The 24,346-nt window shown below is 46.7% G+C and overlaps 1 protein-coding gene across 1 annotated transcript in view; it reads right to left on the bottom strand.

Annotated features, from left to right (window-relative positions):
* Positions 1-1,827: 1,827 nt before the first annotated feature.
* The window catches only part of CMTR1 (cap methyltransferase 1), a 70,003-nt gene continuing 47,484 nt past the window's right edge, over positions 1,828-24,346 (bottom strand). Inside the window, exons 12-21 of the mRNA XM_089665422.1 lie at positions 23,453-23,509; positions 23,139-23,196; positions 21,400-21,468; positions 16,550-16,681; positions 16,342-16,464; positions 16,153-16,244; positions 14,612-14,680; positions 10,097-10,144; positions 5,824-5,936; positions 1,828-1,956 (exon numbers count right to left, since the gene is read on the bottom strand). Coding sequence (XP_089521548.1) covers positions 1,844-1,956; positions 5,824-5,936; positions 10,097-10,144; positions 14,612-14,680; positions 16,153-16,244; positions 16,342-16,464; positions 16,550-16,681; positions 21,400-21,468; positions 23,139-23,196; positions 23,453-23,509 — 874 coding nt within the window. The 3' untranslated portion in view covers positions 1,828-1,843. The remainder of the gene's footprint in view (positions 1,957-5,823; positions 5,937-10,096; positions 10,145-14,611; positions 14,681-16,152; positions 16,245-16,341; positions 16,465-16,549; positions 16,682-21,399; positions 21,469-23,138; positions 23,197-23,452; positions 23,510-24,346) is intronic.

The following is a 24,346-nucleotide window of genomic DNA, read 5'->3' as shown; positions in this document are numbered from 1 at the left end:
AATAGAGGTACCAAGGCACTGAATCAGTAAAGAGTGCCAAAGTTTATTCATACAAAAAAATCCAAAATTATACTTAAGTAAAGCACAAGCAGCATAGAGGTGAAAGACCACAGCACAGCAACACGGATCTGCAGGGATCGATGAGCCAGGCAATAGAAAGCTGGACCCGTTAGATAGCATGCCACAACAGCGCCTAGTACCGGCCTCCCTCTCCACTCAGAGCTGTAACTGATGCCCAGAGACGAGGAGGGCGGGCATTCACGTTTCAGGGCCACACCGTCCGTTCAGGGTTCCAGCCCTGTGTGTAGGGGGAGGCCGGTACTAGACGCCGTTGTGGCATGCTTCCTGGCGGGTCTGGCTCTCCATTACCTGGCTCATCGATCCTTGCAGATCCTTGTTGCTGTGGTCTTTCACCCCCCACATCGATGCTGCTCGTCCTTTGCCTAGGTGTAAGTTTGGATTTATTTGTTTGGCATTTTTTACTGATTCAGCGCCTTGGCACCTCTGTTTTCTATTTAGTTGAAGGAGGGGCACAGAAAGTCCCCCCCTACCGCCAGATCATAGTGCTGTATATTGTATGTAGCTAAGTCTACATACAGCTAATAGAGTGCGCTATGCAAGCACAGGTGTTAGCGGGACAAGCTGGCCCGAGCAAACAATTTGAAGGGACATTAACCCCTCGCCTACCGGGCACTTCTACCCCCTTCCTGCCCAGGCCAATTTTCAGCTTTCAGTGCTGTCGCACTTTCAATAACAATTGAGCAGTCATGCAACACTGTACCCATATGAAATTTTTATCATTTTTTTTTTCACTCAAATAGAGCTTTCTTTTGGTGGTACTTAATCGCCGCTGGGTGTTTTATTTTTTGCGCTATAAACAAAAAAAAAGCAAAAAATTAGAAAAAAAAAAAGCTTTTTCTTTGTTTCTATTATAAAATTTTGCAAACAGGTAATTTTTCTTCTTCACTCATGAGGATGCACTGATAGGCAGCACTGATGGGCACCGATAGGCAGCACTGATTAGCACTGATGAGATGGCAGGGATAGGCACTGATAGGAGGCACTGATAGGCGGCACTTATGGGCACTGATGAGATGGCAGGGATAGGCAGCACTGATGGGCACTGATAGGAGGTAGTGATAGGCAGCATTGATAGGCGGCACTGATGAGCCGGCATTGATGATGCTGCACTGATGGGTGGCATTGACTGACGGCACTGCTGGGCAGAACTAATGGGTGGCACTGATAGGTACAGGTGGGTGGAACTGCTGGGCACTGATCATCAGTGCCCTGATGATCAGTGCCGATCACTTCTATGACAATTGCCAGTCAGCGGCAGTTCTTTCCTCACACTGTGACAGCATGATGAAAGTGCAGCCGATAACCGGCAACTGTATTTACTGGTGATCTGCTGTGTCCAATCACCGGCGGTGCGCGCTGTGTCCTATGGATACAGCTGATCACGTGATACGGTAAATGGCCAATCACAGCGACCTTTTACCACGTGATTAGCTGTGTCCAATGACACAGCGCGCACCGCCGGTGATTGGACACAGCAGATCACCAGTAAATACAGTTGCCGGTTATCGGCTGCACTTTCCTCATGCTGTCACAGTGTGAGGAAAGAAACTGCCGCTGACTGGCAATTGTCATAGAAGTATCAAGTTGACCGCCACCAAGTTAGACAGTTCCTACGAGACATTTACCCTTCCCTACTCGGTTTAAAAAAACCTGTTGATTTCCGATGTACTTTAACTAAAATGAAGATGCTGAATGTCATCTTTCCCCACATTCAGCCCCCTGTAAGAAGCAGCGCAGTCACATGGTCTGGGCAATAATACACTTACTGAAATGGTGCGATGGACTCCACAGGTACTTCGAATTGGGACTTCTGTGTCTTCAGATTGTAGAAATATTTGTGATTGTGGCTCTTGCTAAAAGCCATCGTCCAGGGATCTGCGGATAGACAGCGGGGGGGTTTACTGCTCAGAGCTCAAGAAACAACATAACTATAATGAACGCACAAACAATTCTACAAATACATCTGTACAGTTGTCTCCTGTTACCCGGGTGGTATTTTATTCCTTTCCATGGCACTGATAGATCAGTCTCTGTACCAGAGGAGCTTACACTCTAATGTCCCCCCCCCACAGTCACACACTATTATTTATATAGCTCTAACATACACTGCAGTGCTGTACAGAGATCACTGAGCCAGTCACATCAATCTCTGTACCAGAGGAGCTTACACTCTAATGTCCCCTCCCCCACAGTCACATCAATCTCTGTACCAGAGGAGCTTACACTCTAATGTCCCCCCCCACAGTCACACACTATTATTTATATAGCTCTAACATACACTGCAGTGCTGTACAGAGATCACTGAGCCAGTCACATCAATCTCTGTACCAGAGGAGCTTACACTCTAATGTCCCCTCCCCCACAGTCACATCAGTCTCTGTACCAGAGGAGCTTACACTCTAATGTCCCCTCCCCCACAGTCACATCAATCTCTGTACCAGAGGAGCTTACACTCTGATGTCCCCTCCCCCACAGTACCATCAGTCTCTGTACAGAGGAGCTTACACTCTAATGTCCCCTCCCCCCACAGTCACATCAGTCTCTGTACCAGAGGAGCTTACACTCTAATGTCCCCCCCCACAGTCACACACTATTATTTATATAGCTCTAACATACACTGCAGTGCTGTACAGAGATCACTGAGCCAGTCACATCAATCTCTGTACCAGAGGAGCTTACACTCTAATGTCCCCTCCCCCACAGTCACATCAATCTCTGTACCAGAGGAGCTTACACTCTAATGTCCCCTCCCCCACAGTACCATCAGTCTCTGTACAGAGGAGCTTACACTCTAATGTCCCCTCCCCCACAGTCACATCAGTCTCTGAACCAGAGGAGCTTACACTCTAATGTCCCCTCCCCCACAGTCACATCAGTCTCTGTACCAGAGGAGCTTACACTCTAATGTCCCCTCCCCCACAGTCCCATCAGTCTCTGTACCAGAGGAGCTTACACTCTAATGTCCCCTCCCCCACAGTCACATCAGTCTCTGTACCAGAGGAGCTTACACTGTAATGTCCCCTCCCCCACAGTCACATCAGTCTCTGTCCCAGAGGAGCTTACACTCTAATGTCCCCTCCCCCACAGTCACACACTATTATACATTTACATAGCTCTGACATATACCGCAGTGCTGTTTATAGTACACTGAACCCTGAATTGAGTGATGCTGATGGAACAGAAGCCAGGACCCCAGTGCTACAAGGTTTCCATACTATATATCTAAATCTTTCTCAGGGGGCTGCAGTATTACCTGCAATGAATACTGCAAATCCACTCCCAGCAGCTGTCAGCAAGTTGAAGGGGAAGACTCAGGAGTGCCAAGCTCTCCCCTGAGTCAGGAGTCCTCCAGCCAAGGAGTCAGGATTGCTGATTGAAATACCATTATGTGGAATGGCTATTTGTCCGGAAACCAGGGAATCCATATACTATCAGATATGATGCCTGTTCATTTCTATAGGTTGAACGTTTTGTGGAACACATTTTTTCTGCTAAATGATGTGTTATTTAAAAAAAAAAAAAAAAAAAAAAAAAAGACTAAGGGCAGTATAGAAACGCAGTCCAGATGCGCTCCGGTTGTGTTTTTGCTGCATGCCAGTTCAATTTTCCCTCTCTTTTTCTTCAAGTTAAATAGGGATATGTGCGTTCCAGTGCGCTCCAGGGCGTTTTTGATGCGTTTTACCGCGTTCCAGTACAGTTCTGTGCAGAAAAAATGCAGCCTGTTCTACTTTTTTTTCTGCATCCGGAACGCACCGGAACTGCAAGCACTGATGCAGGGGCGGACTGACAACTCCTGGGGCCCCCAGGCAATAGGGGATCATGGGGCCCCCGTGTCCTTGCCCAAACTCAAAAAAGCCTATGAAAAAGGTACCAGGGGCATCTCATGGGGCCCCTTACTGACCCCGGGCCCTCGGGTAGTGCCCGAGTATCCAAATGGTCAGTCCGCCCCTGCACTGATGTGAACTATGACACTGACAACCATATCACCTACTTTATGTGCGTTTTGGATGCAAAAAAAAAGCAAATGAAACGCATGGAGTGTGAACCGGCCCTAAAGGAAACTGTGTATTAAACTGGAATTCTAATCTTCTGGCTGAGACCTTCTTCTTCTTCTGCATGTTGAGGGGTCCTTACTGCTGCTTTGAACAGTTTTCATTTAATAATGTGTGAAGTCCTCTAGGTCGTGATTTCTTGGTGACAGGTTCTCTTTAATGAGACATTTTATTTATTTATTTTATTTCAGGTACTTATATAGCGCCATCAATTTCCGCAGCGCTTTACATATATATTGTACATTCAAATCATTCTCTAACCCTCAAGGGGCGTACAATCTAAGGGCCCTAACCCTCAAGGGGCGTACAATCTAAGGTCCCTAACCCTCAAGGGGTGTACAATCTAAGGTCCCTAACCCTCAAGGGGCGTACAATCTAAGGGCCCTAACCCTCAAGGGGCGTACAATCTAAGGTCCATAACCCTCAAGGGGCGTACAATCTAAGGGCCCTAACCCTCAAGGGGCGTACAATCTAAGGTCCCTAACCCTCAAGAGGTGTACAATCTAAGGGCCCTAACCCTCAAGGGGTGTACAATCTAAGGTCCATAACCCTCAAGGGGCGTACAATCTAAGGGCCCTAACCCTCAAGGGGCGTACAATCTAAGGTCCCTAACCCTCAAGAGGCGTACAATCTAAGGGCCCTAACCCTCAAGGGGCGTACAATCTAAGAGCCCTAACCCTCAAGGGGCGTACAATCTAAGGTCCTAACCCTCAAGGGGCGTACAATCTAAGGTCCCTAACCCTCAAGGGGCGTACAATCTAAGGTCCCTAACCCTCAAGGGGCGTACAATCTAAGGGCCCTAACCCTCAAGGGGCGTACAATCTAAGGTCCATAACCCTCAAGGGGCGTACAATCTAAGGGCCCTAACCCTCAAGGGGCGTACAATCTAAGGGACCTAACCCTCAAGGGGTGTACAATCTAAGGTCCCTAACTCACATTCATACATACACATACTAGGGACAATTTAGACAGGAGCCAATTCACCTTCCAGCATGTCTTTGGAGTGTGGGAGGAAACCGGATTACCCGGAGGAAACACACGCAGGCACAGGGAGAACATGCAAACTCCAGGCAGGTGGTGCCATGGTTGGGATTCGAACCAACAACCCTAGTACTGCCAGGCCGAAGTGCTAACCATTTAGTCACTGTACTGCCCTGCATCTGGGGTCTGAAAAACCCTGGATGTTTCCCCTGTGTTCCAATGAATCTAACACAGTACAGATCACATTGCATTAGATTCTCCTCCAGCCATGCTGGCCAGGGAATGCGAGAGGGGGACCCGGAAGTGATGTCATACAAATGTTTTCCAGGTCAGCAAGAAGAAAGAAAGGAGAGCAGACGCCATGCCGGTCCCATAGATGGGCACATGGATATAGGGACAGGGGTGCACACCCGTTAACCAGGGGTGTGTGGAATCAATATGGCGGCAGTGGAGGAGCCGGACTGCTTCCATCTGACAGCCAGCAGTCACTGGGAGTGTGTGTAAAACCCGCTGACAGGTCCGTACGAAGGGTTCAATGATTATTTTGTTGGGCTGGAGTTCTGCATTATTATTTTAGTAAGTTTTGTGATTTCTCCTCCTTCACTTCTGTAAGGTGTCTGTGATATTATGTAACCCCAGCAAGGTATTCTACTGCCTGGGGAGGGGGGGGGGGAGACAACATTGCAATAAAATCTGTTCACAAACTCACCATTCACAGTCTTCACAATATACAGACCAGACGGTACGAAGTGACGGTCGTCTCTGCTGGTGTAGGACAGACGTAACATCCCGCTGGAACTCTTAATGAGCTTCATTTCCAGCCTAGAAACAATCACAGGAACAGAGTAAGCGGCGATGCATGGGCCACCCCATAATGGGTCTTCCTCCAGGGCGGCGCTTCAGAAAGGCCAATAAACGCTGGGAAAAAAACAGCCATTCAACAGCTACAAATGAGGAAGCACATGTGTTCCCCCCAGTCATACACATATACAGTCAGGTCCATAAATATTGGGACATGGACACAATTCTAACATTTTTGGCTCTATACACCACCACAATGGATTTGAAATGAAATGAACAAGATGTGCATTAACTGCAGACTGTCAGCTTTAATTTGAGGGTGTTTACATCCAAATCGGGTGAACGGTGTAGGAATTACAACAGTTTGCATATGTGCCTCCCACTTGTTAAGGGACCAAAAGTAATGGGACAGAATAATAATCATAAATCAAACTTTCACTTTTTAACCACTTGAGCTCCTGAGGATTTACCCCCCTTAATGACCACGCCTCTTTTTGCTACTCGGCGCTGCACTAATTCAACTGACAATTGCGCGGTCATGCAATGCTGCACCCAAACGAAATTTACGTCCTTTTTTTCACACAAATAGAGCTGTCTTTTGGTGGTATTTGATCACCTGTGCGCTTTTTATTTTTCGCGCTATAAACAAAAAAAGGCCAAAAAGTTTGAAGAAAAACAATATTTTTTACTTTCAGCTATAAAAAATATATAGTAAACTCAAAGTTAGTTATAAATTTAGGCCAAAATGTATTCTGCTCCATGTTTTTGGTAAAATAAAATCCCAATAAGTGTATATTGATTGCTTTGTGTGGAAGTTATAGCGTCTACAAACTATGGGATAGATACTGCAATTTACGCCATTTGTTTGCTATACAGCGCTGCACTAGTTTAACGGACAATTGCGCGGTCATGCAATACGGTACATAAATGAAATTTACATCCTTTTTCTTCCCACAAACTGAGCTTTCTTTTCGGTGGTATTTGATCGCATGTGCGGTTTTTATTTTCTGCGCTATAAAAAAAAAATGGCTGACAATTTTGAGGGAAAAAAACAGTATTTTGGACTTTTTGCTATAAAACATGTCCAGTAAAAAAAAAATAAAAAATCAAATTTAGTCATAAATTTCTGCCAAAATGTATTCTGCGACATGTCTTTGCTAAAAAAAAAAAAAACCCAATACGTGTAAATTAATTGGTTTACGTGAAAGTTATAGCGTTTACAAATGGCGGGAAAGATACTGGGATTTTTAGGGGTTTTTTTTTATACTAATAATGGCGGCGATCAGTGACTTATGGCGGGACTGCGGCAGACATTCTGGCATTGGGGGGTACTGACTTGGGGTCACAGACATCCCCAGTGACACCAATACAGTGATCAGTGCAAAAAAAAAAAACACTGACACTGTACTAATGGCACTCGGGAGGAAGGGGTTAAGTTTATTATTCAGGGAAAGGGTTAACTGTGTGAGGGGAGTGTTTTACTAGGGGGCGGGGGGGTGTACTGCAGGGAACACCACTGATCGGGAGAGAGAAACTCTTCTCTCCCAATCAGCGTGTCCTGGAGCTGTCAGGGAACTGACAGAAAGCACAGCTACTGCAGCTGTGCTCTCTGTCAGCGATTGCCGCCGATAGCCGGGACATAGCCGGTAACGACCAGCTGTGACCCGGCGACTGACATCCGCGGCTGTGATCGGCGGGACAGGTAGGGCGGCGGCGCGCCTCGCGCGCACCCCCTACCTGTTTTAAAAACACACGTTTTAAAACATGGTTTTGCCCAGCCGTGCCGCAGTATTTCTACAGTGGTTAATGCCACGCCACTGCACATATGCGTTCATGGGGAATGGCTTTCTGTACGGAGACTGCACTCCCAGCACAGTGACTAAGCAGTTACAGACAGCTCCAAATCATTGTTTACGTTGGAGGTGGGGGGTTAAAGCTGAATTCCAGGAATTCAGCAACTTTGCAAAAAATTCGGGAAACAATGAGTTAAGTGTAATTAGGTGCATCTCACCTCCAGGACTTATCTCTATATTACTTATATGTGACAGTTTTATTGCCCTCCCAGAGAAAAGCACACAGAGAAGCTATGCCCACCCCTCCCCTCTGCTGCCCATTCACAGAAGCCTTTGGCAAAGGCTTCTGTGAATGGGCAGGAGGGGCAGGCTTAGCAGCTCCAACTCTGCTCTTAAAGGAACTGAGATCACCGTAAGCAGCACAAGTCATCTTCCTAAAGCACAATAAACCTGTAAAATATGAATAATAGAGATAAGTCTTCAAGGCGGCAGGCACGTCTCTGGACCTAACTCATGGTATGCCTGCAGTTTTTACAAAGCAGCGGAATTTCTGGAGTTCAGATTTAAATTATAGGATTTATGCACATTTCCTAATGTCCCACTGGAAGCTTGGACATGTAGAGTATCTCCCAGAAGTGAGTCTACCCCTCACATTTGTGTCAATATTTGATTCTCTCTTTTCATGTGACAACATTGAAGAAATGACACTTTGCTACAATGTGACGTAGTCAGTGTACAGCTTGTATAACATGGAAATTTTCTGTCCCCTCAAAATAACTCAACACACCGCCATTAATGTCTAAACCGCTGGCAACAAAAGTGAGTCCACCCCTAAGTGACAAGGTCCAAATTGGGCCCAAAGTGTCAATATTTTGTGTGGCCGCCATTATTTTCCAGCACTGCCTGAACCCTCTTGGGCATGGAGGTCACCAGAGCTTCACAGGTTGCCACTGGAGTCCTCTTCCACTCCTCTATGACGACATCACGGAGCTGGTGGATGTTAGGGACGTTGCGCTTCTCCACCTTCCCGTTTGAGGATGCCCCACAGATGCTCAATAGGGTTTAGGTCTGGAGACATGCTTGGCCAGTCCATCACCTTCACCCTCAGCTTCTTTAGCCAGGCAGGGGTGGTCTTGGAGGTGTGTTTGGGGTGGTTATTATATTGGAATGCTGCCCTGCGGCCCAGTCTCCGAAGGGAGGGGATCATGCTCTGCTTCAGTATGTCACAGTACATGTTGGCATTCATGGTTCCCTCAATGAACTGTAGCCCCCCAGTGCCGGCAGCACTCATGCAGCCCCAGACCATGACACTCCCACCAACATGGGGCCCCAGACCATGACACCCCCACCACCATGCTTGACTGTAGGCAAGACACACTTGTCTTTGTACTCCTCACCTGGTTGCTGCCACACACGCTTGACACCATCTGAACCAAATCCGTTGATGTTGGTGTCATCAGACCACAGGAGATGGTTCCAGTAATCCATGTCCTTAGTCTGCTTGTCTTCAGCAAACTGTTTGCGGGATTTCTTGTGCATCATCTTTAGAAGAGGCTTCCTTCTGGGATGACAGCCATGCAGACCGATTTGATGCAGTGTGCGGCGTATGGTCTGAGCACTGAGAGGCTGACCCCCCCACCCCTTCACCCTCTGCAGCAATGCTGACACCACTCATACGTCTATTTCCCAAAGACAACCTCTGGATATGACGCTGAGCACGTGCACTCAACTCCTTTGGTCAACCATGGCGAGACCTGTTCTGAGTGGAACCTGTCCTGTTACCCCACTGTATGGTCTTGGCCACCGTGCTGCAGCTCAGTTTCAGGGTCTTGGCAATCTTCTTATAGCCTAGGCCATCTTTATGTAGAGCAATTCTTTTTCTCAGATCCCCAGAAAGTTCTTAGCCATGAGGTGCCATGTTGAACTTCCAGTGACCAGTATGAGACAGTGAGAGCGATAACACCAAATGTAACCCCCCCGCTCCCCATTCACACCTGAGACCTTGTAACACTAACGAGTCACATGACACTGGGGAGGGAAAATGGCTAATTGGGCCCAATTTGGACCTAGTCACTTAGGGGTGGACTCACTTTTGTTGCCAGCGATTTAGACATTAATGGCGGTGTGTTGAGTTATTTTGAGGGGACAACAAATTTACATGTTATACAAGCTGTACACTGACTACGTCACATTGTAGCAAAGTGTCATTTCTTCAGTGTTGTCACATGAAGAGATAGAATCAAATATTTACACAAATGTGAGGGGGGGACTCACTTCTGGGAGATACTGTATGTGTCAGCACATTGGGGCAGTACAATGTTTTTTTTGTTAAATAAATAAGGTCTAGTCTGATTTTACTTACAGGCCTCAATGTCTAGTCACACTTACCTCAAAAATATCTTCTGTATTTCCTCTAACCTGTACACCTCCTTCACCCTGGAGACGAGAAACAAACACTGTGACACAAATCACCCCAATATTAATGAGCTGCTAAAGGCAAAGCTCAAATTTAATCTGTTGTCTTTCCTGACTCTTCCTTCCCTTTTCATCGACATGGTAATGCACAGCATTGCGAGAGATGTAGGTTTGTTGGGCAGCCAGTTGTGATGCTTTAAAGCCGGCCATAGATGGGTCAAAATTTGACCGATTCAGCAGGAACCGGCCAAATTCTGATCCGTCTACAGGCAGGCTGGTTGTAGTGAAGTCGATCTACTGATTGACTTCAGTGCAACCAGCCTGTCTGGTTGATTTTGTACGATCACTGTCGCTGGCTATAACCGGCAGCATTGATCATTGTATTCTGATGGCAGGGAAACCCCCCCACTGTCAGAATATAATAGCACAAAGGGAGGAATTCCCTCATCAACTGTGACTGTGTCAATAGGGGAAATCAAGTGATTTCCTTTCCTTCAACTTGTGGCTGAAGGAAAGAAAATCGCATATGTATGGATCAACTGGGGGAGTAGGATTATAACTTTTTTTTTTTTTTTTATGGTTCAACTGGACGGACTTTTGTCTTTTTTCAGCCAGACTAACTACGTATGTAATTGTAAAGAAGTCCGGAAGTGACGAGTCAGAAGACGTGACGTCTGACGTAACACACAAACCGGAAGTGGCGGAGCGGCCATCTTTGTTGTTGGAATCGGCATTGCAGCGTTCCAGGAAGCTGCTCTAGGTTGGGACAGGGGAACCTGCTGCTGATTGATGAGTATTTGAATGTAACCACTGCAATAAATGTTTTATACACACTTGAAATACTACACTATGTGGGCTTCTTTCTCTCTACCTATGAAGATGATGGCTATGTGAGGAGCTATTTATCAAACGATTGGAATCCTATTCTGGATGTCTATAATATACTGGAGCGGGAGTCCAGGAAGTAACAGCAACACTGGAGCGAGAGTCCAGGAAGTAACAGCAACACTGGAGTGAGAGTCCAGGAAGTAACAGCAACACTGGAGCGAGAGTCCAGGAAGTAACAGCAACACTGGAGTGAGAGTCCAGGAAGTAACAGCAACACTGGAGCGAGAGTCCAGGAAGTAACAGCAACACTGGAGCGAGAGTCCAGGAAGTAACAGCAACACTGGAGCGAGAGTCCAGGAAGTAACAGCAACACTGGAGCGAGAGTCCAGGAAGTAACAGCAACACTGGAGCGAGAGTCCAGGAAGTAACAGCAACACTGGAGTCAGAGTCCAGGAAGTAACAGCAACACTGGAGTCAGAGTCCAGGGTGTACTCTAAAGGCTTGCTATTACTTGATTTAGGGTAATTGTATGCATTTCAGTTACCTAGAAGTGTTCACAATTTTATTTAACCACTTCCAGACCGGACACTTTTACCCCCTTCCTGACCAGGGCAATTTTCAGCTTTAAGCGCTATCACACTTTGAATGACAATTGCGCGGTCATGCAACACTGTACCCAAATGAGTTTTTTACCATTTTTTTGAGACAGATAAAGCTTTATTTTGGTGGTATTTATTCACCGCTGGGATTTGTATTTTTTTTTTGCTATGTAAATTAAATGTCCAAAAATTTTGAAAAAAAGTTTTTTTTTATAAAATTTTGCAAATAAATAATATTTCATCATAAATCTTAGCCAAAATTTATTCTGTTATCTTTTCAGTAAAAAACAAAAATCCAAATTAGTTTATAACCAAAAATTATAATTTTTAAACATTTTTTTTTACATTTTTATTTTATTTTTTTATAATATTATTTTTTATTTATTTTTATTTTTTTACATACTGTCACCCTAGCAGTACAATGTCACCAAGGTGACACTGTACTACTTGTAGGGGGTGATGAAGGTTTTTTTTTTTTTTACACTGATTGCTTTTACACCCATATAGGATGTAAAAGCAATCATTTCTCTTTCTCTCTGCCTGCATTCTTGCACTCATTGAGAAGTACTGTGTGAGCTGTGATTGGTCACAGCTTGTCACATGGTACAAGGCTGTTGTGAATAGCTCTGTACCATGTGACCTCTGTGATCATTCACAGATTTCACACGTAGTAAGCAATGATGTCAGAAGTGACATCTTGCTTACTACTTTGCATGTGATCACTGGTTGGCCAATCAGTGATCACATGATCGGGACCTCGTACAGAGGTCCCGTCTGACGATCAGTGTTTCACTGTGTCCGGAGGACACAGCGGGCACCGGATCGCGGTGCTGCTTGCTCCCAGGGAGCGCGCACAAGCAGGGTGCGGGGAGGCAGTTTATAAACGGCCACCCGACCCTGCAGTGCCACCGTCCAGCCATTTATATGCAACGGCCGGTCGGGAAGTGGTTAAGAGTGTACACAGAGTGATCACATATGTATATAGAGTGTACGTGTTGCACGCAGTTTGAATCTTTTCTTTTTGCACATTTTGATAAATTTATTTGTGAAGTATATACCTATTGATTATATTGAAGTATATACAGTTGTGTTCAAAATAATAGCAGTCAGACATCACTAACCGGATCAATCACTGTTTTTGGTGGAAATGATATTTCTACATGGCAAATAATTTCCTAGCAGGTGTAGTAGAGTCATAGAAATCCAACAGACCCAACAGTCATGACATGCATGCTGCTGATTCTGTGTCATTGAATCATTCATTGAAAGGGGCGTGTTCAAAATAATAGCCGTGTGGAGTTCTATTAGTGAGGTCATTCATTCTTTGAGAAACAGGTGGCAATTATTGCCCTTATTTAAGGAAGGAAGGCAGCAAATGTTGGACATGCTGGTTACAGTGCATTTCTCTCTGAAATTCTGAGGAAAATGGGTCGTTCCAGACATTGTTCAGAAGAACAGCGTACCTTGATTAAAAAGTTGATTGGAGAGGGGAAAACATATAAAGAAGTGCAGAAAATGATCGGCTGCTCAGCTAAAATGATCGCAAATGCTTTAAAATGGCAACCAAAACCTGAAAGACGGAAGAAAGCGAAAAACTACCATTGGAATGGATAGAAGAATAGCCAAAATGGGGCGGACTCAGCCAACAATCAGCTCCAGGAAGATGAAAGAAGGTGTGACGTTCCCTGTGAGGACTGTTACAATTAGAAGACGCCGATGTGAAGCCAAGCTATCTGCAAGAAGTCCCCGCAAAGTCCCACTGTTGGGGAAAAGACGTGTGCTGAAGAGGTTACAATCTGCCAAAGAGCACATTGACCGGCCTAAAGAGAAATGGTGCAACATTTTGTGGACTGATGAAAGTAAGATTGTTCTTTTTGGGTCTAGTGGGCGGAGACAGTTTGTCAGACGACCCCCAAATACTGAATTCAAGCCACAGTACACTGTGAAGACTGTGAAGCATGGTGGTGCAAGCATCATGATATGGGGATGTTTCTCATACTACGGTGTTGGGCCTATTTATCGCATACCAGGGATCATGGATCAGTTTGAATCCATCAGAATACTTGAAGAGGTCATGCTGCCTTATGCTGAAGAGGAAATGCCCTTGAAATGGGAGTTCCAACAAGACAACGACCCCAAACACACCAGTAAACGTGCAACATCTTGGTTCCAGACCAACAAGATGGACGTTATGGAGTGGCCAGCCCAATCCCCGGATCTTCATCCAATAGAAAACTTATGGGGTGACATCAAAAATGCCGTTTCTGAGGCAAAACCAAGAAATAGAGAAGAACTGTGGAATGTGGTCCAATCATCCTGGGCTGGAATACCTGATCACAGGGGCCAGAAGTTGGGGGACTCCATGCAACACAGATGTACAGCAGTTCTCAGAAACAGTGCGACTACAACCAAATATTCATGAAGTCATTCAAAGGAAAGCAAAATCTTCAAACATTTCTCAGTTTATATAGTGAATGTTTGAGTTTGTAAAGAAGAATACAAACACTGCGATTTTTTTGAACCGTCTAATATTCACTTTTCTTCCATTTTTTTAGAGGAACAACACAAATTTGATGTATTTTTCTTCATGTTGTGATTTGGAATAGAATGTGTCGTGTTCCCAATGCATTTGTGTGGATGGAAATAAAAGTATTAGAAGGATTTTCAGCTTTAGTCACTTTTTTCAACACACTGCTATTACTTTGAACACAACTGTACCTATTGATTATATTGAGGTAATACACTATTTTAGTTTTTTGGTTTTTTTGAGGTATACGACTTGTTTGGACACATGGGGATGTTGAAGTTGAATACGGAGGAATAATTTATTTGGACTTATTTTGGACTTTGCACATTTAATATAATTTCTGACACAAAAAGGTTTATTTATATTTTGACTTTCAAGGGTGAAAGTGGGACTTTTTGGAGTGTCACACAGGGTTGTATTACTATTTATTTATTAATTTTTGTGATACCGAATTTATATTACCATCTGCTTCAAAAAGAAACCAAGGCAGTTTTCAGAAGCGGAAATGAACATCTCATACAGGAGCTCACTAACCGGATGGGGTTCATGTCGGGGCGGCTGGGCTTAGAAACGGCCTTTACAAACTTCTCTGCCAGCTGAATCCTGGGGAAGGAGAGGAGATACAAATGATGTCATTCTGTATACATCACTATCAGCTGTCACAACCTTCACAGTGCGGATCATCTGCTCTGCAGTTCATGGAAGACTCACCAGCAAATGGAAATAATTAATACCCAGGGATAGGAAGACAGTTCTATCCTTTTCCTGCAATAGCCGCTATTGCACGTACTCTATGCTCCTCATGGGAAAAACCTCAATTCATGGGTCCCTACTGTAAAATTTTGATGGGGCCCCCAAGCAACCTGTCTCCTGGAAGTGTCAAATAGGAAAAATGATCTTAAAGTGTCATTAAACTCTGCCCCAAATTACATCACCGATCTTGTCTCCAAATATCACCCAAACCGTACTCTCCGCTCCAGGACTTCTCCAGAGCTTCCCCCATCCTCTGGAACTCTCTACCCAAATTTATCAGACTATCGCCTACTCTGCTCACTTTTAGGTGATGTCTGAAAACCTCTCTCTTCAGGGAAGCCTATCCTGCCCTCAGCTAATAATGTAATCTTCTATTCCTCCTACCAGTCCATCCCCCACAGTTACTACCTTTTGTACCACTAGCCCCTCCCCCTTAGATTGTAAGCTCCCAGGATCAGGACCCTCCTAACCCTCTTGTATTGAACTGTATTGTTGCTGTATTGTCTCCCGTTATATTGTAAAGCGCTGAGCAAATTGTTGGAGCGATATAAATCCTGTATAATAATAATAATTAAACCCATATCATTAAAAACTGTCAGTACATGCTGTGTTACATGTTGTTTATACAACTTCAGTCACTATGGGATTCCTTTTCTGTATTCTGCAAAAAATCTGGTTAATCTTGCTTTTCGCTGTCCCTCCCTCCTTGTCTGTGTCCCCACTGCAGCCTGAGATTGTGTAGACCACATGTGTCAAACACAAGGCCCACCGGGCCATTTCAGGTGACCCTCGCACCTCTCCTGCAACTGAAGCACCCCCTTCGTCTCCGCCCCCCACCTTGTATCAGCAGTCAGCAGCAGTGAGGAGGACAGAACTCCTCCACCAGATGTTGCACTTCTCCATGCAGCCGCAGAGAGGCTCATCTCTACCCTCCATCTCAATAGTCGGCAGCAGAGAAGAGGACAGAACTCCTCCTACAGATGCTGCGCCTCTCTGTGCAGCTGCAGCACCCCCTTATCCCCACCTCCCCTGGTCTCAGTAGTAAGCCAACTCCAGCCCTCCTCTGGTCCTCCTCCAGACCCTGCATTTCAAGGCTCTCATGCACATCGCTGGATTGAGAAGGGGCTCAGGTGAGTATTAGGGGGGTCTGCTGCACACAGAAGGTATGAAGGTAAAACACCTTCTGCCTTTACAAGCACTTTAATTCCTGCGTTCTTCGATGGACAATGGAGAAAAAAAAGAATATCATCAAACACTTCTGCAAAATGCGTGTCTGCAGCTATAAGATGTAGGAAATTCCTGTTCACAGATTCAGCACTTGCCTCTGATTGAAGTGTTGAGGTCGAATGTCCATGCCATTGAGAAACAGAGCATCGAGGATATGAATGGCACTGATCTTTCTCTGAGCTTTCCCCTGTAAATACATCACAAGACGTCCATTACACCAACTGCAGCCACCCAGAATGTAAAGTCACCGCCAGCGCTCACTGAGAAAGCGACCAGATACCCACCTCCCCCTTCAGCTCGTGAACAATCTCTACAGACAGCAGAGTGTCTCGTGGAAGTTCGGTTTTCAGATCTAATTTAGTCCACCGTTCTGCAGGCCGCCCACCCCAGGTGTATATCTGGGATCTCTGCAGAGAGAGAACGTATACATGAATCAGATCTTATACTCTTCACCAAACACACCAGAGCACTCTCGGGGGGGCCGTCACTCACCCCTAAACATAAGAGGAACCTGTGCTCACTCCCGGACACCATACACCGATAATCCATCACATGACTAATCTTCTCCAGTGTCTTCGATGTGAGGGGAGTCGGTTTGTAGCTATAAACGTCAATGTCACGGCTCTAAAAAAAAAAAACAGAGATGGTTAGCGATCAATGGAGGAACCCCTCCAGGACTCAGGAGAACTAGGAAAAAATCCAAAGCCAATTTTAGTTCACTGTTGGGGTTTTTTTTTTAAAACACAGACGTTCAGCCCTGCCCCCCTTTGCGCATCATTCACTTAGAAGAATGGCTTGCACTATTATTTTTTATTATTATTATACAGTATCTATAAAGCGCCAATAGTTCGCTCAGCGCTGTACATTACAATGGGAGACAATACATGAGACAGAACAATATCAATACAATGTGATACATGAGGGGATCGAGGCCCTGCTCTTTGGAGCTTACAATCTAGGAGGGAGGGGATGGTGGTACAGGAGGAGATAGCTGTGGGGGATGGAGTGGTAGGAAGAGTGGGGGAGGTCGGCAATTAGCAGGGGGTGGGGTAGGCTTCCCTGAAGAGGTGGGTTTTCAGGGTGCGCCTAAAGGAGAGGAGAGTAGGTGATAGTCTGATGGATTGGGGCAGGGCGTTCCAGAGGATGGGTGACACCCTGGAGAAGTCCTGGAGGCGGGCATGGGAGGAGGAGACCAGGGAACTAGAGAGAAGGAGGTCTTGTGAGGAGCGAAGAGTACGGGTTGGGTGGTATTTGGATATTAGCTCGGCGAGATAATTTGGGGCAGTATTATGGACAGCTTTGTACGTCAGTGTAAACATTTTGAATTTGACCCGTTGGGCAATCGCACTACCCTCCCTTTGCCTCCTGGGATATGTGATGTGCACATCACATATCCCAGGAGGCATAGTGTTCCAGTGTGAAAAGAGGAAGGGGCGGGGCTATCAGCATGTCATCAGGAGGCCTGGCAGCTGAACCTGGAAAAATCGGGGGGGGGGGGGGGGGGCTCACGACGATCATACAAGAAGATAGGACAGAGCGGGGCAGAATTTTGAGAGGATTCTGCAACACACAGCTGGATCCGCTAGGTAGGTTTGGCACCCCTCCTTCTCCCACAGCCTTCTGGGACACACCACAGGTCCCAGAAAGCTGCAGGACCATTCAGAGAGCGCGGTGAGCAGCAGACTGTGAAGCCACAAGCAGTCACAGCCAGCTATCCACAGTTAAAGGATATGTTCACTTTTTAAGAAAAAATAATAAATGCACATTTTTTTGCAGGTAAAAAAAAAATGTGCATTTATTATTATTGGTTTCTGGAGCCTCTAAAGCAGTGCCATGCAGGTCTCCTGCAGACCTGTCAGTGTATCTGTGTGCCTGTACATCCCATATGGGTGAGCAGATACTTACTAACAGGAAGACTCAATGAACTCCACAGCGCCGTGATGGTTCATTGAGAACTACAAGCGGACAGCCGCAAAGGCTGTTGAAACTTGTAGTGTTCTCATTCACAGAATACTGTTAATGAGTGACGCGGCCAGACGGGCGGAGACTCGGCCAGATGGGCGGAGATGTGGCCAGACGGGCGGAGACTCGGCCAGATGGGCGGAGACGTGGCCAGACGGGCGGAGACTCGCACAGCCGCATTTTTTTTTAAATTGTGACAGCTACCTTGGACAGGGGTGGAGGTTGGGGGGGTGGAGAAGATCCCACCATTAGCTGTCACAATGGGGAGTGGGGGGCGGTCCGATCATAACATGTTACACCCTGAATATGGGTGTAACGTAACATGTTACGAAAGGTGGACGTATCCTGACGTATCCTTTCGTATGTCGGTGCCGGAGAAGGCACCGGCCAGGTGAGGACACTGGTGGATCCTGCGACAGGTGAGGGTCTGCTTTTATAAAAAGAACTGCTTTAACCGCTTGCCTACCAAGGTTCATTTTTTATATTTTTTTTGCGCACATTAAAATCTGTATCGAGTAAATAAGATACCACACGTCTAGCCATAGAATAGTAATAAAGTTCTTTAAAAAAAAATTTTTGACTTTTTATTTCTTTATATAAATCTTTTTTTTTTTTTTTTTTTTTTTTTTAAACAAAAGAGAAAAAGACTCCATGTCTCCATTTAATAGCTCCATCCTCGGCTACACTAGCTGAGGAATATGACAGTTGTGACCTTGGAAGTGATGTATTACATGTTGCTTCCAGGGTCATTAGTCGCAGGGAGATCGGAAAATGCAGAATGGAGGTGCAGGCGCATGCAAGTGCGCATGCGCAACGGCACACTGGCGCCAGGCAGGCTATTTAAGCTGCGCTAGTGCCTTGTGTCAGTGCCATTAGGTCTACTATGTTCTCAGCATCTGTGCATTCTGTTCCTGTATTGATCTTCTGTTGCCGACCTAACCTGCTATTGACTCTGCCCAGGGGCGGACTGACAACTCATGGGGCCCCTGGGTAATAGGGGATCATGGGGCCCCTGTGTCCTTGCCCAAACTCAAAAAAAACCTATGAAAAAGGTACCAGGGGCATCTCATGGGGCCCCCTACTGACCCCGGGCAGTGCCCGAATTCCCAAATGGTCAGTCCGCCCCTGACTCTGCCTGAATGCTGCCTGCATCGACCCCTGGCTTGTCTGCTGTTTATACCTGATCTGGACTGTCTGACCTTGACTTTATCTTGTCTCTTTATCTGCACCTGAACCCTGCCAGTCTCCAGTTTCTGCACTTCTGCCAGCGTGCCATCTGCCAACTGTTCCTGCACCCCAGAAGCCCATCAACAGAAGCATATCAGGCACTCCCGCCCCTCTATGCTCTGACATTCCCTGTTACTTTACCAGGGCTCCTGAGCCAAAGCTGTAAGAGAGGCCTTCCCCTGCACTTCAGGTTCCACCATCAGGTACATTACAGAGTGCCCAGTGGGGGGAAGAGGCTGAAACTCTGAGAGCCCAATAATGGTGATCGGGCGGCTCTAGAGCCACCCGGATCACTTTTATCAGATAGCTCTTTGCTGCCTGGTAATACCAGTACCAAGCTGCAGCAGCAGTCAGCTTGATTTGTCACTTGTCAATTATGCTGTTTCCAAACGTATATCGGTAAACAAGTGGTTAACCAGCAGAACTAAAGGAGGCTATTATTGCAAAGGATGGACAACCCGATCTGCTTGTCATTCCACTTCATGATGGTGTCCTACAGGGTTCTATCTGAATTAAACAGAGACAGGTCACAAGATACCGCAAGCTAGGATGACTATGCAGTCAGGTACTCAGACTAGAAGGTTAAATAAAATTTTATATTAAAAAAACAATAAAGAAAAAAAAAAAGTTCAAAAGATTTATTTTTATGTGCTTAGGATTCAGCTTTAACCCCTCGCCTACCAGGCACTTATACCCCCTTCTTTACCAGGCCAATTTTCAGCTTTCAGCGCTGTCGCACTTTGAATGACAATTGCGCAGTCGTGCAAGATTGCACCCATATGAAATTTTTATCATTTTTTTCTCACAAATAGAGCTTTCTTTTGGTGGTATTTAATCGCCACTGGGCGCTTTACTTTTTGCGCTATAAACAAAAAAAGTGCAAAAAAATTTGAAAAAAAAAAAAGTTTCTTTGTTTCTATTATACAATTTTTCAAACAGGTAATTTTTCTCCTTCACTGATGTGCGTTGATGAGGCAGCACTGATGGGCACTGATAGGCGGCACTGATAGGTCGCACTAATGAGGTGGCACGGATAGGCGGCACTGATAGGCAGCACTAATGAGGTGTCACGGATAGGCGGCACTGATAGGCGACACTGATGATGGGTACTAATAGACAGCACTGATAGGTGGCACTGACTGGCATCACTGCTGGGCACTGACTGGCGGCACTGCTAGGCATTGACTGGTGCAACTACTGGGCACTGACTGGCACAACCGCTGGGCACTGACTGGTGGCACTGACTGGCAGCACTGCTGGGCTGCACTGATGGGCACTGGTGGGTGGCACTGGTGGGCGGCACTGGTGGGCACAGGTGGGCGGCACTGGTGGGCACAGGTGGGTGGTACTGACTGGCATCACTGCTGGGCACTGACTGGCGGCACCGCTAGGCATTGACTGGTGAAACTACTGGGCACTGACTGGCACAACCGCTGGGCACTGACTGGTGGCACTGACTGGCACAACCGCTGGGCACTGACTGGTGGCACTGACTGGCGGCACTGCTAGGCTGCACTGATGGGCACTGGTGGGTGGCACTGGTGGGCACAGGTGGGTGGCACTGGTGGGCACAGGTGGGCGGCACTGGTGGGTGGCACTGCTGGGCACCGATCATCAGGGCACTGATCATCAGTGCCCTGATGATCGGTGCCGATCCCTACTCTGACAACTGCTCTGACAGCATGAGGAAAGTGCAGCCGAGAACCGGCAATTGCATTTCCCGGTGATCAGCGTGTCATTGGACACGGCTGATCACGTGGTAAAAGGCCACTGTGATTGGCCTTTTACCACATCACGTGAACAGCTGTGTCTGTAGGACACAGCGATCACGGAGATCGCAGGGTGCGCAAGAGCGCGTTCTGGGAGGACGTCATATGACGCCCTCCCAGAATTGGCCGGCCGCAGTGTAGCCGTCATTCGGCTATCTGCGGTTGGTAGGTAATTAAAGGCTTAGCCCAAATAAATCTGATAATTCATTTAAGGGAGAACATGACAGGAGTGTGAACATAGAAAGAAATTCTAGGACGGAGATTTTACCACTGGAGTCCACCCACTAGACTATAAAATATTTTTGAATGTGCTGGCCATGCATTGGCTGAACTCTAGTGGAAACTCCCACCCCGCAGAACATGCAGTTGATTTTAGAGACCAACCTGAATCAGCTGGAAGAACTTGTTCTTTGCGTCGGTGTTGGTTGGAGCCACACGAGCCTGGTCAGGAATCTAGAACAGAAAAAAAGGACATGCTGTAGGTCAGTGTTTCTCAACTTTTTTTCAGTCAAGGCACCCGTTAAAATTTTGGACAGTCTTGAGGCACCCCATTCTAAAATGTAAAAACTATTCTAATAATTTATATAACGCAGCAACACCCACACATGTAGGACACCCAACATTAGAGGTGATTTATACTTCCAAAGGAAATACACTTCTGCACACTGTTACTGACTAGTATTCCAATGTTTCTCCTCTCCCTCAGTTTTTCTCCATCACTGAGCTGATGTGACCCCAGCACTGATGGGAAGGGGCAGGGGAGGGTCAAACTAGGATGCTGTGAAGACAGCTGAGATCCTCCTTATCAACTGATGACGTAATTGGTTGTCAGGATGCCGGCGGTTAGAAGGTTGTAATGGTGCACAATGAATACCTGTGGCTTTGTGTAACTAAAAGGCAGGTTTGTTCCACCAGCTGGCTTGTATACAAGTTTTGGGCAATTTTTAGACATTTTGCCAAGGTACCCCTGAAGAAACCACATGGCACCCCGGGGTGCCTGGGCACCAGGGTTGAGAAAGCCTACTATAGACACAGGGCCCACGGGTTAGGAGACAGGGCCCTTGGGGTTAAGAGACGGGGCCCTGGGGGTTAAGAGACGGGGCCCTGGGGGTTAAGAGACGGGGCCATGGGGGTTAAGAGACAGGGCAATGGGGGTTAAGTAGACAGGGCCCTCGGGGTCAGCAGACAGGGCCCTCGGGGTTAAGAGACAGGGCCCTCGGGGTTAAGAGAAAGGGCCCTCGGGGTTAAGAGAAAGGGCCCTCGGGGTTAAGAGAAAGGGCCTTCAGGGTTAAAAGGGCCCTCGGGGTTAAGAGAGAGGGCCCTCAGGGTTAGGAGAAAGGGTCCTCGGGTTAAGAGGCAGGGCCCTCGGGGGTTAGGAGGCAGGACCCTCGGGGTTAGGAGGCAGGACCCTCGGGGTTAGGAGGCAGGACCCTCGGGGTTAGGAGGCAGGACCCTCGGGGTTAGGAGGCAGGACCCTCGGGGTTAGGAGGCAGGGTCCTTGTGTTATAAAAAAAGGGTCTTCCTGTTATGAGCCAGGGCCCTCAGGGTTAGGAGAAAGGGTCCTCGGGTAAGGAGGCAGGGCCTTCGGGGGTTAGGAGGCAGGGCCCTCGGGGGTTAGGAGGCAGGGCCCTCGGGGGTTAGGAGGCAGGGCCCTCGGGGGTTAGGGGGCAGGGCCCTCGGGGGTTAGGAGGTAGGGCCCTCGGGGTTAGGAGGCAGGGTCCTTGCGTTATAAAAAAAGGGTCTTCCTGTTATGAGCCAGGGCCCTCAGGGTTAGGAGAAAGGGCCCTCGGGGTTAGGAGGCAGGGCCCTAGGGGTTAGGAGGAGGGGCCCTCGGGGTTAGGAGGTAGGGCCCTCGGGGTTAGGAGGCAGGGCCCTCGGGGTTAGGAGGCAGGGCCCTCGGGGTTAGGAGGCAGGACCCTCGGGGTTAGGAGGCAGGACCCTCGGGGTTAGGAGGCAGGACCCTCGGGGTTAGGAGGCAGGGTCCTTGCATTATAAAAAAAGGTTCTTCCTGTTATGAGTCAGGGCCCTCAGGGTTACAAGCTAGGGTGCTCATATTACTACTTTTCTATACAACACTTGGCTGCCTAGATTCTAAATGCCATTTAAGTATACATCCTACTTACCCCCCAGAGCTTCAGGCACTCTTTCCGGATGTCCGCCTGGCGGGGCTCACTCAGCGTCCTGGAAGAAAGCTCTGTGGTCACGGCTCAGAAGCTGACATGTTTATAGAAATCAAACACTTAGGACTGCAAAACCATTGCTGACAATACTGGCAGCAAACTGATGCATGTTACCGGCCCACCAATGCATTGCCGTCACCAGATGAAGCATGGGGCATGCAGGGCTGCTAAACCCACAAATTCTGTCTGTGGGGAACTAACATCTATAATGTGCTATTGGTCTCTGTTTTCTGATATGTTAAACGGGTTTTACTTACGTGTCTTGGACAAAGCCGTGGATTTTGGCCAGAGCTTTGATCTGCACCTCACAATATCTGGAGAGCAATAAAAAAAAAAGAAATTACTACCACAATCCACAAAATGTCTAAATGTAATTTTTCTTTCTCAATATGTGCTTTATAATTATATTTTTGCAGCCATTCAACTTGCAATAATTAATTTAACCAATTCCCATCCGGCCCATGTACATAAACGTCCGGACAGGAGCAGTGCAGGGGCGGGTGGACGTTTATAAATGGCCTCCACATTCACTGCCTGTGTGTGCTCCCTGGGAACGCGCGGCACAGCGATCCGGTGCCCGGACACAGCGAAACACCGATCACTGTACGGGACCTCTGTGTGAGGTCCCGATCATGAGATCGCTGATTGGCCAATCAGTGATCACATGCATAGGAGTAAGCAAGATGTCACTTCTGACATCATTGCTTACTACGTGTGAAATCTGTGAATGATCACAGAGATCACATGGTACAGGGCTATTCACTACAGCCTTGTACCATGTGACAAGCTGTGACCAATCACAGCTCACTCAGTAGTTTTCAATGGCTGCAAGAATGCAGCCAGAGAGAAGGAGAAATGATTGCTTTTATAGCCTTTATGGGTGTAAAAGCAATCAGTGCAAAAAAAAAAAAAAAATCTTCATCACCCCCCACAAGTAGTACAGTGTCACTAGGGTGACACTGTACTGCTAGGGTGACAGTATGTTAAAAAAAAATAATATAAAAAAAATAAAATAAAAATGTAAAAAAAAGTAAAAAAAAATTATAATTTTTGGTTATAAACTAATTTGGGTTACTTTTTTTTTTTACTAATAAGATAACTGAATACATTTTGGCCAAGATTTATGAAGAAAGATTATTTATTTGCAAAAT

This window comes from Staurois parvus, unplaced genomic scaffold, assembly GCF_062004578.1.
Source record: "Staurois parvus isolate SC_StPar_1 unplaced genomic scaffold, SC_StPar_1.0 ptg002185l, whole genome shotgun sequence".
Lineage (NCBI taxonomy): Eukaryota > Metazoa > Chordata > Amphibia > Anura > Ranidae > Staurois > Staurois parvus.
Note: the sequence above shows the minus strand (reverse complement) of the source record. Positions and strands in the feature narration are given on the sequence as shown.